The sequence below is a fragment of the Desmodus rotundus genome, chromosome 5, assembly GCF_022682495.2.
Source record: "Desmodus rotundus isolate HL8 chromosome 5, HLdesRot8A.1, whole genome shotgun sequence".
Lineage (NCBI taxonomy): Eukaryota > Metazoa > Chordata > Mammalia > Chiroptera > Phyllostomidae > Desmodus > Desmodus rotundus.
The window spans coordinates 58401429-58418214 of record NC_071391.1 but is presented as its reverse complement, the minus strand read 5'-3'; the positions used below and the strand labels follow the sequence as shown (position 1 = coordinate 58418214).

The 16786-nt window shown below is 36.1% G+C and overlaps 1 protein-coding gene across 3 annotated transcripts in view; it reads right to left on the bottom strand.

Moving 5' to 3' along the window:
* The window catches only part of TMEM135 (transmembrane protein 135), a 237586-nt gene that overhangs the window by 189777 nt on the left and 31023 nt on the right, over positions 1–16786 (bottom strand). For 2 of the 3 annotated variants that reach the window (XM_071221474.1, XM_024572837.4), the window contains exon 4: positions 5624–5657. The exons of the other annotated variant lie outside the window; for it this stretch is intronic. In XM_071221474.1, the coding sequence (XP_071077575.1) occupies positions 5624–5657 (34 nt within the window). The remainder of the gene's footprint in view (positions 1–5623; positions 5658–16786) is intronic. 3 annotated transcript variants of the gene reach the window in all.

Genomic DNA, 16786 nt, shown 5'->3' with positions numbered 1-16786 from the left:
AGGGGCATTTTGAGAGACGGTGTTTGTAACTGTTTTTGAATTTAATAGTTTCACTTTATTTCTTTCTATTTCATCTGTCAAATTTCTCCAACTAGTTTACAATCCATTTTGTATTTCTTTTGTATTCTCACGTGCCTCGCAGCACAGCACTGATTTAATAAATGCCTGCTGACTCTAATTAAACTGAAGTAGCCTTATAAGAACACATTTGAATCAACATTTTCAAACCTTATGTCTGAAAAATCAAATACAGATGTTTTAATCAAAGACAGTGCATGTTTAAAATTAAAAAACAAATCCCAGCAAATACCTACTAGATATACATGTTTACAATTTTAAAATGCATACACTGTTGAATGCATGGTGGCATTCAATGAAATTGCAGAGAGAAGTTTTCAAAAGGACTTAAATAGAAAGACTTTTAAACGTCATAAACTATAATTAAAGACATCACGTTTCAAGCAAGTACAGGCAGCACACGATGAGTTTTGAGAGACTGGAATCCTCAGTCACTGTCACAACTAACATAATGAAGGGAAGTCAGTGAACACAGACTTTCACATGTTCTCTTCTACATCACGCTGTGGCAAAGCTGAGTCCCAGCAGCTGGTGTTCCTGTGGGTGATTGGTTCTGGCACATTAGCCCCAGGAAAATGTTTCCATCATTTTATAGCCATCTCCTGGGCACAAGCCAGATAAAATATTTAATTCTTTATTTTATACCTTTTCCATATAACTTTTATACATTGTTCCCCTTAACAACTAATTCTCTATCAATTCTAAAAATCCAAAACACTGTACTAGTTTAAAAATTGTACTCGTTTCCTTCCAAAATATGCTTACCAACATATAGCAAGAAACAACATTTTCAAATAGGTACGAATTCAACAGCCTTAAGTTTGTAATTTTTTAGAAGTGTTAGTTAGTCACTAAGGCTATAAACTACTGGTCTAATAACTAAGACTTACCAGGGCCTCCTGACAAATGATCATGAGTAGTAAGAGTATCTATAAGGTAGCCCAAGGGAAGATCTTTTTATAATAACAAATCATTAATAGAGATGTCCCTTATTTAGAGTATATACTTCTTTACCTGCTTATAACACCAACACAAACACAGCTAGCAAAATTTATATTCATCATTACATAGTACACTGTACTGTTTTCTGTTTTGAGACAACTATCAATACTAAAAAAAAAACAACAGAGATGTGACTTACTCCCATTGGTTTACAAATTTCTCTCCCCCAGTAAAGTTAAGGTCCGTGGAAGCAGAGACTATTATTTTGGTAACTCCAGTTTCACCTATGGTGCCTAACACAGTAGATGCTCAATAAATGCTTGTTACCCTTTTGTTGTTAATGTCATTTTTCCTAAACCTTGGCCCAACCTGGCAGTCCTTGGGAAGGCATGAGTTTTGTCCGGTGGTCACCAAAGATACATCTCTAAGATGGAGCTTCCTCCAAGTCCTTTCCTTTCCTTAAGGTTAAAGTCCCACATAATTCATAAAACCTTCTCTGGTTGCCCCAGTCAAAAGCTAACTCCCTTTTTTTAAAATTCTAACAACTGTGTTGTCTAACCACATATTTGACATGAATACACTACCTTGGACTATTAATTACTTATTCACTTAAAATCCTGACCTAGTTATATATTGTTCTCCCATCAAAATTAATTTTAAGGACAGAATAATGGCTTATATTTGTGCCCAACACCTACCAAAGTGCTTTGCACTCAGTAAATAAATGTTCATTTAATAAAAATAAAGACAACGACAATAAAGATAACATGGAGCCAGTTCTGTGTATTCTTCTATCATGTATTCATTACAGCAGTGTAATTAAAGAATAAATAACTGCCACAGCCAAAACCGACAAAATTATATTATTACTAACAAACAGTTATTATTTCACTGTCTCCCAACATTTTGAGTGGGGCTGTGTGTATGTGTGGACGTATAAAATCAACTCATAATGAAGACACAATCAAGAAGCGAAAAGGCTCCCTTCAAAACCGATTATTATAAGCAATGCAGATGATGGGTTACAGAGTTGCACACTTGAAACCTAGATGGTGCCCTGGCTGGTGTACCTCAGTGGACTGAGTGCGGACTGTGAACCAAAGGATCACTGGTTCAATTCCTAGTCAGGGCACATGCCTGGGTTGCAGGCCAGGTCCCCAGCAGGGGGCACATGAGAGGCAACCACTCACTGATTCTCTCCCTTTTTATCTTTCCCTTCCCCCCTCTCTAAAAATAAATAAATAAAATCTTAAAAAAAAAAAGAAACCTAGATGGTTTTACTAAACAATGTCACCCCAATAAATAAAATAAAAATGAATAAAAATAAAAAAATTTAATAACTATATGGTACAGTAATAAAAATGTCACAATACAATATGCCCTCATTTCACAAAAATTGGTATACAATGTGAAATGTGAATGTACATCTATGTGTATTTATGTACATAAACTGGAGGAAAAGAAAATATAAACACTAAAATGTTAGTAATTGCTATATGGTAGAATTATAGACTTTTACTTTCTTATTTATGCCTTCCTGTACTTTCCAGATCAGAAACACATACCTAGTTACAATACATAACTTTTTAAAGTAAAAGCCTCCAGCATTTAGGAGTTTTGTTGTTAATGGTATAAACCAACAATGTTAACTTAATTTAATAAGCAACACAACAAAGTTATAAAACAAAGTTATTTCTTAAGGCTAAATTTGGTATCTCTGAAAATATTTAAATTCTTACCTATTCTGAACCAATCACCCTGTTACTATAACAATAGTTAAATAGTAGCAGTATATATAAAAAGTTCTATTGAGATAAAGGGAAGATGAAGCTTATTAGATTATCATTAGTATCCAGAATATATCATGTACAGATTTACTTTTCTTTAGAAATACTCAAAAATCCATGCATAAAGCCTTTGATCTCATTAAATTTTTGAATTACAGACCCTTTATGACTGACTGACAAAGGATAAAAGACCAATTCATATTCTGCATTTTCTGGAAAACTTTTCTAATATTCTAATGCTGAATTTTATTAATCTGCACGGAGAGTAAAAAATCTACTCAACAGACAAATGCTCCTCCCCCAAAGAAGTTTTCCATTTATAAAGAACTAGGTATCCAAAGGTTTATTCTAGATTGGACACCCTATCAAAACAACATAGTATAGCCACTCGGGAAAACAGTTTAAAAATTTCTTTAAAAACCAACAGCAACTACCATATGACCTGGCAATCACACTCCTGGGCAATTATCCTAGAAAAATAAAAACATTCACACAAAAAGCTGCATGTGAATATTTATAGCAGCTTTATATGCAATAGCCAAAAACCGGAAACAAGCCAGATGTTCCCCAATGGGTGAATAGTTAAACAAATTAATATAGCCATACCATGGAACACTATTCAGCAATAAAGAGGAATGAACTAGAGACATGTGCCAATGACTTAAATAAATCTCTAGAAAATTATGCTGAGTGAACAGCTAATCACAAATAGTATATACTGTATGGCTCTATTTACATACCATTCTTAAAAGGACTATAGAAATTACAGAATCAGAGGAATAAAGAAGAGATTAGAGGCCAGAGGTTAACTGGGAGGAGGGGTGGTAAGAGTAAGAGAGAAGGAGATTAGTTACAAAAGGGCAACATGAGGGATCCTTGTGGGGAAGGAAATGTTCTCCACCTTAACTACAGTACATACCAATGTAAATATCCTAATTTTGATACTACTGCAGTTTTGAAAGACATTACTACTGAGAGAAACTGAGTAGAGGCTACATCAGATTTCTCTATTATTTCTTACAACTGCATATTAATCCATGATTATTTCAAAATAAAAAGTTCAATCTGAAAATATTACAACATTTTAAGGGCACTCTCCAAATTGATTGTATCAAAGTCAAAGACCTTCTCTTCAGGAATTTACAATCTAAACCAGAACACACAAAGAAAGTTTGTGAAAGTTTACTTAGACTTCAGAGATAAGTATGTAAAATATACACAGTATTTGGTTATTAAAGTATATACCATGCAGTAGTATAAAAAAGCATGTGCATGGTTAAAAGAAAAAAGAAACATTAAAATTCAAATTCATTCTAGTATGCAGGCATATTTTTAAGATTTTAAAAAAATAAGGGCTGAAACTAGCACCAGAATAATTTGATGCTGATATGGTTCCCACAGCACCGTATTATTCATCTTTTAATCCATTCCAAACATTATTTCTATTGTGACTTCTCCATTAGACAGCAAACTCCGTAAGTACAAAGACTGTCTCGATGTTGCCTACTGGCATATTACACAGTCACTGACACGTGGTAAGTTCACAGCAGAAATTACATTTTGTTTGTAACTGAACTGAGTTGGTAAATATAACTCTGAATTATATTCTCTTGTTACAGAATTCAAGGATTTATCACTAGCTAAATAAATAATTATATATCTTTTAGTTAAATTTGTCAATGCTGCCTTTTAATTCTGAACCTTAAAATATATTTTTTAATTTTTTATTTTTATTCTATTACAGTTGTCCCAATTTTTCCCTTTGTCCTCCTCTGCCCAGCCCACCCCACCCCCATTCCCACAGTCAATCCCCACTGTTGTCCATGCCCATGGGTCACTCATACATGTTCTTTGTATGAATGACCACCATTCATTCAAAGTCTTCCACCATTATCCCCCTCCCCACACCCCTCTGCTCGCTGTCAGACTGTTCCATGGTTCCATAACTCTGATTCTATTTTGCTCATTAGTTTATTTTGTTTGTTAGATTCCTCTTACAGGTGAGGTCATATGGTATTTATCTTTCACCAACTGGCTTATTTCACATTAATATAAATATGTATTCAAATATGAACTTGACAATGAAAATTATGTAATTTTGAGTATACATTTACCATAAAGAATATCAGACTCGTTAACACTGATTTCACTTCTGTAAACTTAGAAATTTGAGCCTGGCTAACTATTTTCTCACACAGACTCAGTGTTTGATGACAGAACCACTGCTGTCCTGATGGACAAGAAAAATGTGCCTCGTGACAGCTCATCCTCACATCGTTTTTCCCATAAGAAATGACAACAGAAACATAATGTGTCCATTTAAGGATGTATAGAGATACACAAACATAGATCCTATCAAAGATGAAGACCTATAGCTTTGGGGGGATAGAGGGATGGAGCAAAAAAGGAAAAGCACTCATGGATAGGAACGACAGAGTGGTGACTGTAGGAGAGGGGAGGAAGGTGGAAGAGGGCATAAGAGGGATAAATGGCAATGGAGAAAGTACAATAAAAATAAATAGATAAATAAATAAATAAGATCTATGCTTTTAAAAAAGTCACAAAGGGCACAGGGCTGTGGATCACTTTGCACCTGAAATAGGTGGACTTCAGTCATGTATGAGAGGAATAAAGCCGACGGCATGGAGGCTCTCTCAGACATCCAAGTTTACCCTTTAAAATGGAAACACAAAATATCCTCAAACTTAAGCAGATGCCCTTTCTTTTCTCTTTTTTAAGGGAACTTGATTTAAAAAAAGAAAATATTAAAAAGCACATGGAAAATCCTCAAAAGCAAAAAGAAAAAAATTACTTACCAAGTTAGCCATATAAATTGTGAGCAGCCCTCTCCTGAAAATAATTTTTAAAAAGAAAGAGATGAGATTAAGCATTAACTTGACTTAATAATCACTTTATCAGTTTTGAAAAATCTATCAAAATAATGATCAGGAGTTGAGAAAAAGGGGTAGATTATTCTGAGCTAAGTTTTCAGTACCCCAATAGTTGAATCTAAATAGATTCTACAAGTCATTTTGCTTAGCTTTCATTAATTTAAACTCTTTAAAATTACAATTGCCTACTAATTTGGTTTTTGTTTTTTATTTTTTAAAGATTTTATTTATTTTTAGAGAAGAGAAGGGAGGGAGAAAGAGAGGGAAACATCACCATGTGGTTGCCTCTCATGCAACCCCTACCGGGGACCTGGCCTGCAACCCAGGCATGTGCCCTGACTGGGAATTGAACTGGCAACCCTTTGGTTTGCAGGCCAGCACTCAATCCATTGAGTCACACCAGCCAGGGCCAACAAAGTGCCTAGTAATTGTTAACCAGACTTGTGGGAATCATTTCACAGTATTTAGTAATATCAAATCATTATGTTGTACCCCTTAAACTATCATATCTTATAGGTCAATTATATCTCAATTTTAAAAATTGTTATTGCCTTGTTATTAGTTATTACTAGGAAGAATATTACAATTTGCTATTAGTATGTATCAGAGATTTGCAACTGGTATGCCCCAAGAATTTTTAAAACATGCAATACCTGACTACTTAGTCAGGGGCACTGGTCTCTTTTCCCTTAGATTGTCAAATAAAAAATGACAACAGGCAACACAGCAACAGCTGTTGGTGTGAATGAATCAAAATTATATCTATTTTTTCTGTCAGATTGGCAAAATATATAATACATTTTCTGGTGTGCTGCAAAATTTTAGTAATTAGTTTATGTGTATCATGAGATGAAAACTGCTAATCTATATTTATGGCAGAGAATTCTAAACTTAATAAAGATCCTAAGGAATTCATCTTACCACAAAGTCAAAGCCAGAACAATTCTAACTAAACACTAATTTTTTCCAAAAAATCGGGTCTTTGATTTGTTTCACACACAATACAATTGTTCCTTAGATGTGATTACAGCTCGTACTAAATCACCTTGGCTTTTACCTTCCTTGTTAAGTGAGAGGTCAGGCCTAAGTGAACCATGTAATGCCAAAACACACAGAAGTTCTATAAACAATTTACAGGAAAACTGTATATTTACCAAGTCTGTTTAATGAGATTTCAGCTCGAAACTCAAAAATAGGGACAATTTCATGCCTTTAACCTCTTTATTTAACTTATCCTGCACAGATCATGAATGAAGCACATCTTATTCTCTAGGAAAGGGGTGTTTAATGTTTTATGAGTTTAAGAAGAAACAAAACAGTTTAAGGGAAAAGTAAAAATAATAAATTCTGAAAATGATAAAAACTTACTTGAGTTTCAATTATAAACATTTTTAGTATTCAAAGAAAACAAATAGTTCGTATATAAAACAAGTACCAATTTTCCAGGTATGGATAGCAACATTGCCAATGAAATATTCTTGATGTCAGATCCAGTCACACCTAGTCCGGACTGTTCATTATTTAAAATGGATTAATAAGATTTCTAATATTATCAAAGTCACATAGAGGCAGTATGATTTACCTGAATAACGGTGAAGTGAAGTTAGGAAATCAGGGTTCCAGTTAACTTTAATTCTCTGGTACTCTATGTCATTAAAATAGGGAACGAGACCAGTTTTCTAACTTACATTTTTAAACATAAAAATTATCTTAAAAATCTTTCATTTATCACCAATATACAATATAAACATCATACTGGATCTACTCTAGTTGAAAGGGGAAGGCAACCTGGGCACACCCACTGAGCACACCATGCCCTCCGCCCCACCCCCACAAAGCCCTCTTCAGCAGGCTCTAATGCACCTCAGCAGAACAGAAGAATTCCATTGTTCTTCTAAAAAGAATTTTAAAATCACTGATAAGATGATCTGTAAGATCCCTGTTAGCTTTTCTTTTCTATGATTTCTATATATGAATTGAAATTGTTTCTACTAATCTTTACCAGTCTTTCAATGTATCAAATTCTAAGTCAAAGATGTTCTAACAATACTTATTTCAAATAAATTATAGAAAGAAAAATTAGGTAACATCAATACCCAGGAGTAACACATATACAGAAAAGATAAATCCTTCTCAAGTGAAACCGACTCTTACTAAAAGCTAATTATATATAAAGAACAAAATAATATTCTTAATTATAAAACCAAAATGAAAATATTTCTGTAATTTCAGTGGTGGTGCCTGCTAATTCATGTCAGTATGAAGTGAGCCACTGTATAATGCCATCTTTAAAAACCTGTGTTCCACTAATCTAATTCTGTCTCTAATACTCAATGCAGATACAGTTTCAATCACTAGCTTCCACCTCTCTGATGATACAAATGTTCATCTTTAACTACCAAGGGCAGATTATCTTGTTTACCTCTACATTTTCACAATGGTCAACAGTACCTGGCCCCTAATGGGCACGAAACAAAGAGTGAAATGACTAAACAAGGTGTTCCTAGAACCCAGGCTTATAAAGAGGAACACATTATAGACACATATTATAGAAATATAATCACAAAAGAGAGCCACTAAACAGAGGGATGGTCAATTAAAGATACCAATGTATTAACAAGCAAAGATGTGACCAGATTATCTTATATTTGCATGAAGTTGAACAATTTATAAGGTATAATCAGTATTTTGAAATCAGATGTTACCCTTTCAATAGTCCTGTAGTATATGGTTGTCTAACAACTATGCTGTACACCTCAAACTAATGCAAAATAATACTGAATGTAAACTGTAGTCGAAAACAAAATTTTTAAGCAAAAAAACCCAAATAGTCCTATGAAGTGTAATGCAGATACTATTATCCTCACTCTACTAAAAACCAAGAATCAGAGAAGTGGTTTCCTTCAAAATATAAAAGTCGCCCTGACTGGTGTGGCTCAGTGGATTGAGCACCGGCCTTCAAACCAAAGGGTCACTGGCTCGATTCCCAGTCAGGGCACACGCCTGGGTTGCAGGCCAGGTCCCCAGTAGGGGGCACACAAGAGGCAACCACACATTTATGTTTCTCTCCCTCTCTTTACCCCTCCCTTCCCCTCTCTCTAAAAATAAATAAATAAATAAATAAATCTTTAAAAATATATAAAAGTCGCACAAAGACAAACTGGAATTAAAAGTCAGTTACTCTGACTCCACAGTTTCGTGTTCTTCCTAATGCACTGCTTCTACAACAGAAAGTCTTACTCAATTACCTTTAAATTCTGCAATCTGTTCACTTTTTAATAAGGTATCCTAACAGGCTTCTATGCTTTGAGAATGAATAAATCCTTGACATATTCTTACTATTGAGGAAAAAAGCAGAGGATATAGTGTCCCTAGATTATGTCCTATTCTGGTCACAATTTTCAATTTATCATTCCCAAATAATGAAAATTATCTCCTTCCCAGATTTACCTAAATTCTAACCCAGTTCCTGCCATCAGAAGAATGAGAGGACATGTCCTGTGAAGGGCATGACATGTTGGATCATGTGGCCAGGCTCTTTTTGGTAGGTTTCCCTGGGGCGCAATCTTCAATCTCCTTTCCAGTGTCAATGACAGGGGCAGGGCAAGAGAACAGTAATGTGTCCCATCACTTCTCCAGAGATGCTCAGAATCTTAAGAAACCGACAAGTTAAGTAAGTACTATTTTATTATTTAACACTCGACTATATCTAGCCTAAGACTGAAGACAAACCGGTCACTCCCTTTGTAGTAAGTAGTTTCTTTCCGGAAACTGAGTTATATACTAAAACACTGCTACAAGCGTGATGGGGAAGGGGGAAGGGCCAGTTAGAACAAAAGGTGGCAAAGGCCTAAAGAGGACGGGATAGGGTCAAGAAGGACAATAACTTAAATTTCACAGAAGATTTTGATACACAAATACTCCTATTCTGCTGAGAATAACTAGATTAAAAGATTGGTAAACCTCAATTAGTCAAGTATTTCTTTAAACCATAAAATTTTTTGTCTTTTTTTTGATAAGGGAAAGAGGTGACTCTCTTAGAGTTGCATATATTTCAGTGGGCGTGCACATCACGGGGTACTACCTAAAAAAGCATTAAGAGCCACTGCTATCAAAACTTTGTGTAATCAGAGTATCACTATTCCTATGGGAAAATATTAAAATAGTTACACTTTCTTAACATCTTAGTAGATTAAAAGGAATCCTCACATTATGCAGAAAGTTCAGGTATTAATTTCATCTAATGAGATTATGGTATCTCATTAGATGAGCAATAATGCTTTTTATTTTGGAAACTCTAATGTATATATTCTTTTAGCTAACCTTCTCAAACGTTTGAATGACAATGTATGTAACACATTTCATAACTAAGGTTACTAGAGAGTACAGTAGAAATAGTGTAAGTTCTAAATTATAAATATATATTCTAGATATACTTATAAAAGTATTTATTTCTTCTAAAAATGAGTAGAAATTAGAGATTAAAGAAAAATATAATGACCCTAGTATATCTAATCTGATGTGACAAAGGCTTCACATATGCAAAAATGAAACTAAACTAGCTAATAATACACTGATTGGAGTTGGAAATGAGAACAGTTTTATATACTATAGCATCATTCTCTGGTGGTGCCTAAAATCCTAACCAAAAAAAAAAAAAAAACCCCGTAGTGACAATTCCTAAACATTGAAACCATTGACTAGGAGATGCTATCTGATCATCTCAAAAGTCTTTCAAGGTAAAATAGATCTCCATCTGTCAGAATGTTTAATAAGAGTATAAAATTACTTCCTTAATGTATAAAAATGAATGAGATAAACTTCTAGTCTACAGGAAGAGTCGATGATCATAACCTCCTACATACAGTGTTTAACACAGAGTAAATTTTTCAGAAGGCTGCGAAGTAAATTAATTCTCATCCTGTGAAGGTAACATGACACTGAACATGGAGATGCCAAGAATTATAGACAAAACACACGGTATTCTTTTACTCACATATATATATATATATAATATTCCTATCTACTCACGTACTATATATAAAATACAAAATGTATTCATTTTGGTCATAACTGGCTTAGGAATTTCAAAACTATAACAGCGCAATTTAACAATTCAACCCATATGTATTCTTAAAATAAATATGCAGCTTCTGATATTTTAATCCATGTCCATTTTTTGACACCCCAGTTTTAATTTATGTAAACTAATACTAAAAATCAAAGCAAATTCCATAGCAATTCTACTCAACAAAACCCATTAGAACAACTTTCTGCACCACAAACAGAGCACTTCCTAGAAAAAGAAAGAGAAGACGAGATCTTACCAGCCCACCTAGAGATAAACTAGATGTCATCAAAGCTGCCTGCTTAGTTACTAGGATCTCAGTTCACCGTGGCACACATTTTTTAAGCAGCCCTGGAAACAACTTCAAAGCTTTTGCAGAACCCCACAGTGATGCGATTAAGATTTAAGCAAACTGCCCTCTTACAAGGTGTCAGGAACTGGCTGGCAAAGCATGTTTAATTCTATAAAGGGAGTAAGGGAGACTGGGAAAGATGGATGGATGGATGGATGGATGGATGGACGGACAGATGGACAGATAAAGGGATGATGGATAAATGCTTGGATCAGTTGGAAAGAGAAAAAAATGGAGCAAATAAAGTTAAACCATTGAGATGAAGATATATTTATGATTATAGATCTTCATTCTATATATATGTATCATATATATGTATGTGTGTATGTGTATGCATAATCACTGTATGTTCTTACTTCATTAAATGTTTTTTGAAAAACTGATTATACAATTGAGTCCAAAATGTATAATTTCAGAGTAAAGATTTCACTATTATGTAAATCTTAAGAGATTTAAAAATTACGACTATCACTATTTGCTAATTGAAAAAAAATACTAAACTCTACATTGTTTCTTCCACTTTTTCTAATATATTACTAATATTTAATTTTTAAAGAATGGACTCTATACACATTTTAACTGACCACTAACTCCCTAAATGCTGTTGTTTCCCAACCTCTAGCCTCAGACCTCGTATTCTGGGCTTTCACACGCTGATCTTCTCCCACAGCTTCCATGACCACTCATAAGAAAATACCTTCAAATTTTCTTTTTATAACTACCATGCATCTCCTGAATCTGGATTCATATTTCAAGGTGTCTACTGGCTATCTCCACCAACATATCATTTATTTTCTTTGTGAATTAAAGGCATAATTATAAACTCCTTTTCCCTTAAGTAGAAACTATAATACTAATATGCTTCATTTTAGGTACTAGATGCAGTAACTTTAAAATATAAATAACATCAACCTTTATAAATTATTTACAATCTATTAAAAGATATTGATGCTTAATTTATTAAATATTTAAAACTTGTGGTAGAAACAAATACTTTTTCAAAGCAAAAAGAGACTACTGCCCTGGCCAGGTGGTTCATTTGGTTGGAGTGTCATGCTGTTCACCAAAATGAGAGGCAGCGCCTCTCTCACATTTACCGTCCTCCTGCTCTCTCCCAACCTCTCTCTGTCTCCTTCAACCTCCCTCTCTGAGCCTCTCTCTCAGCCTCTCCTTTTCTCTCTCTCTCTCTCTCTCTCTCTCTCTCTCCCAACCTTTGTCTCTCTCTGTCTCTCTCTCTCTCAACCTCCCTCTCTCAACCTCTCTCTCAACCTCTCTCTCTCTCTCTCCCCCAACCTCTCTCTCTGTCTCTCTCTCTCTCTCAACCTCCCTCTCTCTGTCTCTCTCTCTCTCAACCTCTCTCTACCTCTCTTTCTCTCTCTCTCTAACAGTAAAACCACAACAATTAATATTTGGAAAAGGTCATGATCTGTGACAGCTACAAACTTTTTGCCTAGTGTCTACAAACAAAACACTAGTGCAATCACTCAGAGAAAATAATACCCGAAAGCTTTCTTTCACATTTCTATTTTTATTTTTTTCCTTTATTTTACTGTTGACACTAATAAAGATATTCCCATTTTTCCTCTTTGCCTGCTTCCACCCAAAGCTGTTTAAAAAAGGTTCACTACATTCTTCTCTCTTCTGAGCTCCAAGTACCTTCTTTTGCTTCTGTAACTTGTTTCCTGAGCCCAGTTCTTCTACTGCTGACTTCTTCTACCTTGTGACTTTCTAAAAAAACTTTCTCTTAGAGTTGGAGTCTTGACTCTGAATTCCTTCCTACTGTTCTCGCCACCAACATTATGGTGCGAAGACTCGGACTGCCTTGCCGGGACTCAGATTGTCTCAGCATGGCCCAGTGCAGCACGATTCCAGAGCAGTCTACACAGGGTCTGCCTGCAGACATGGACCCATGCAGGTACCAGCAGGGGCCCACCGCACCCCACTGTCTTCTCGCTTTGTATTGGGTGGACTTCGGTGAGTTTTCCCTGGAATTCCAAACCTCCCTGTTTTAGGAATGGCAGCATGTGGAGCTCTGTGAACTCGATCCACAGGAAACAACTATAATTGGTGAAAGTTATATAAAAGCAACCATGTACAACCTTAGAAATTGTCCTAACTGCATATAAAAATGAAAAAAGTATTTATTCAAGTAAATCTAAATAGAATCCAAGACGGCAGAGGAGCAGGTGACCTGCAGTCATCTACTGCCAGGACCTGAATGACTGACTGAAGACAAGCTGAAGAGAAATCTCATAACCAGGGATGACAGAGGAAGAAACATTGAGACTGCTCCAAACAGGTCGCCCAGGGCCAGTCACAGGTAGCATCTGACATTGGTCCAAACCAGAATCCCTCCCAAGAGGCCCAGAAACAACACAACCAGTGGCAAGCTTCAGACTACATCGAAGAAAGATCAAAAAGGCTTCACAAGCGGCATATCCAAAGGGAGACTTCGGCAGGCACCAAAACCTGCTGAGGCAAATTCCACTTCGTGTGGTCACCACCTGCACAGCAGCCGCATGCCATGGTCGGGGTTGAGCCTCACTGTCAGGCAGCCTACTGGTCAATCCTACACACAAATGGGCCAATAACAATCCACGTTCAATTACAACAGGAGAGCCCAATAACCCACACGAGAGACATTCCTGGAGACTGCACCACTGGACCCCACAGAACACCTACTATATAAGGCCACCCCACAAAGACTGGGAGTAATAGCAGATCTGTATCATACATAGACACAAAGAGACAGCCAAAATAGGGAGACAAAGAAACAGGCTCCAAATGAAAGAACAAAAGAAATCTCTAGAAAAAGAGCTAAATGAAATAAAGCAACCAATTTATCAGATATAGAAATCAAAGTAATAGTTAGAAGGATGTTCAAACAGCATGAAAGAGGGCACAGAAGCCATAAAAACCAATCAGAAATGAAAAATACAATATCTGAAATGAAGATACACTGGAAGGAATAAACAGTAGATTAAATTAAGCAGAAGACTGAATCAGCAATTTAGAAAACAAGGTAGAAAAAAACCGACCCAATCAGAGCAGAAAAAAGGAAGAGTTTTAAAACATCAGCATAGTTTAAGGAACCTTTGGGAAAACATGAAGGGTACCAACATCCACATCACAGGGAAACCATAAGAGAAGAGGAGGAAGAGGACGAGGAGGGGGAGAAGAAAATGGAGAAGTAAAAGGAGAAGGAGAAGGAAGAGATGGAGAAGCAGGAGAAGAAGATGACAACAACAACAGAAGAGCATAGTTGAAAGAATAAAATGGCAATAAATATGTAACTATCAAAAATCAATTTAAATATAGAGGACTTCCGGGCAAGATGGAGGCATAGGTAAATACACTTTACCTCCTCCCACAACCAAAAGAAGGACAACAAATTTAAAAGGAAAAAGTAACCATAACTAGAAAATTGAACTATATGGAAGTCCAACAACCAAGGAGTTAAAAAAAAAAACATCATTCATTCAGACCAGTAGGAGGGGCGAAGACCAGTAGGAGGGGCGAAGACCAGCTGGGGCAGAGAGGACAAATGGCAAGGCAGCTGCTGGAGGAACAGGATGGGCAAGGAGGTGGCTGGCAGAGTGGGCAGTCCCATATTTGCATGCAGATAAACTGGTAGAAACAACTGGGGAACAAGACAGACCGCACAACCCAGGGTTCCAGTGGGGAGAAATAAAGCCTCAAAACCTCTGACTGAAAAAACCTGTGGGGGTTGAGGTGGCGGGAGAAACTCCTAGCCTCACAGGAGAGTTCCTTGGAGAGACCACAGGGTCCTAGAATGTACACAAGTGCACCCACCCAGGAATCAGCACCAGAAGGACCCAATTTGCTTGTGGATAGCAGAGGAAGTGGATGGAAGCTGGTCAAGAGCCAAGCAAGCAGGATTGTTCCCTCTCTGGCCCCTCCCCTACATACAGCATCACAACGCAACAATAGTGAGTTGCCCCACCCTGGTATATACCTGAGGCTCCACCCCTTATACTGTAACAGCTGCGCCAAGGCAAATAAATATGGCCCAAATGAAAGAGCAGATCAAAACTCCAAAAATAGAACTAAATGATGAAGAGATAGCTAACCTATCAGATGCACAGTTCAAAACACCAGTAATCAGGATGCTCACAGAAATAACTGAGTATGGTCACAAAATAAAAAAAAAAAAATTTTAAGTGAAGGCTATACAAAGTGAAATAAAGAAAAATACACAGGGAACCAAGAGTGAAGGAAAGGAAACCAGGACTCAAATTAACGATTTAGAGAAGAAGGAACAAATAAACTCTCAAGCAGAACAGAATGAAGAAATAAGAATTCAAAAAAATGAGGAGAAGCTTAGGAACCTCCAGAACAACTTTAAACATTCCAACATCTGAATCATAGGGGTACCAGAAGGAGAAGAGGAAGAGCAAGAAATGGAAAACTTATTTGAAAACATAATGTAAGAGAACTCTGCCAATATGGCCAAGGAAATAGACTTCCAGAAAGTCCAGGAAGCTCAGATAGTCCCAAAGAAGTTGGACCAAAGGAAGCACACACCAAGGCACATCATAATGACATTACCCAAAATTAAAGATAAGGAGAGAATCTTAAAAGCAGCAAAAGAAAAGGAGAGTTACGACAGTTACTTACAGGGGAGTTCCCATAAGACTATGAGCTGATTTCTCCAAAGAAACCTTGCAGGCAAGAATGGGCTGGAAAGAAGTATTCAGAGTCATTAAAGGCAAGGACCTACATCCAAAATTACTCCATCTAGCAAAGGTATTATTTAGAATGGTAGAGCAGATAAAGTGCTTCCCGGATAAGTGAAGTTAAAGGAGTTCATCATCACTAAGCCCTTACTATATGAAATGTTAAAGGGACTTATCTAAGAAAAAGAAGATGGTCAAAATATGAACAGTAAAATGACAACAAATTCACAATTATCAACAACTGAACCTAAAAAAAAAACAAGCTAAGCAAACAACTAGAACAGGAACATAATCACAGAAATGGAGATCACATAGAGGGTTATCCCTGGGGAGGGGGTGGGGGGGAATGGGGGAAAAGGTACAGGGAATATGAAGCATAAGTGATAGGTACAAAATAGACAGGGGGAGGTTAAGAATAGTGTGGGAAATGGAGAAGCCAAAGAACTGACACATATGACCCATGGACATGAACTAAGAGGGGGGAATGCTGGTGGGATGGGGGCACAGGGTGAAGGTGAGAAAAATAATGGGATAACTGTAATAGCATAATCAATAAAATATACTTTAAAATCAACTTTTTGAAATACTTAAATGTAAATCATTTAAATGCTCCAATCAAAAGACATAGGGTAACTGAATGGATAAGAAAATAAAACCTATATATTTGCTTGTCTACAAGAGACCCACCTCAGAACAAAAGATACGCACAGACTGAAAGTAAAAGGATGGAGAAATATATTTCACGCAAATGGAAATTTTTTTAAAACCTGGGGTAGCAATACTTATATCTGAAAAAATAGACTTTAAAACAAAGGTTACAATTAGAGACAAAGAAAGACAGTACATAATAATAAAGGGAGCAATCCACCAAAAAGATATAACCCTTATAAACATTTGTCCACCCAATATCAGAGCACCTAAATATGTAAAGCAAATCTTCACGGACTAAACGTGAGAGACAGACAATAATA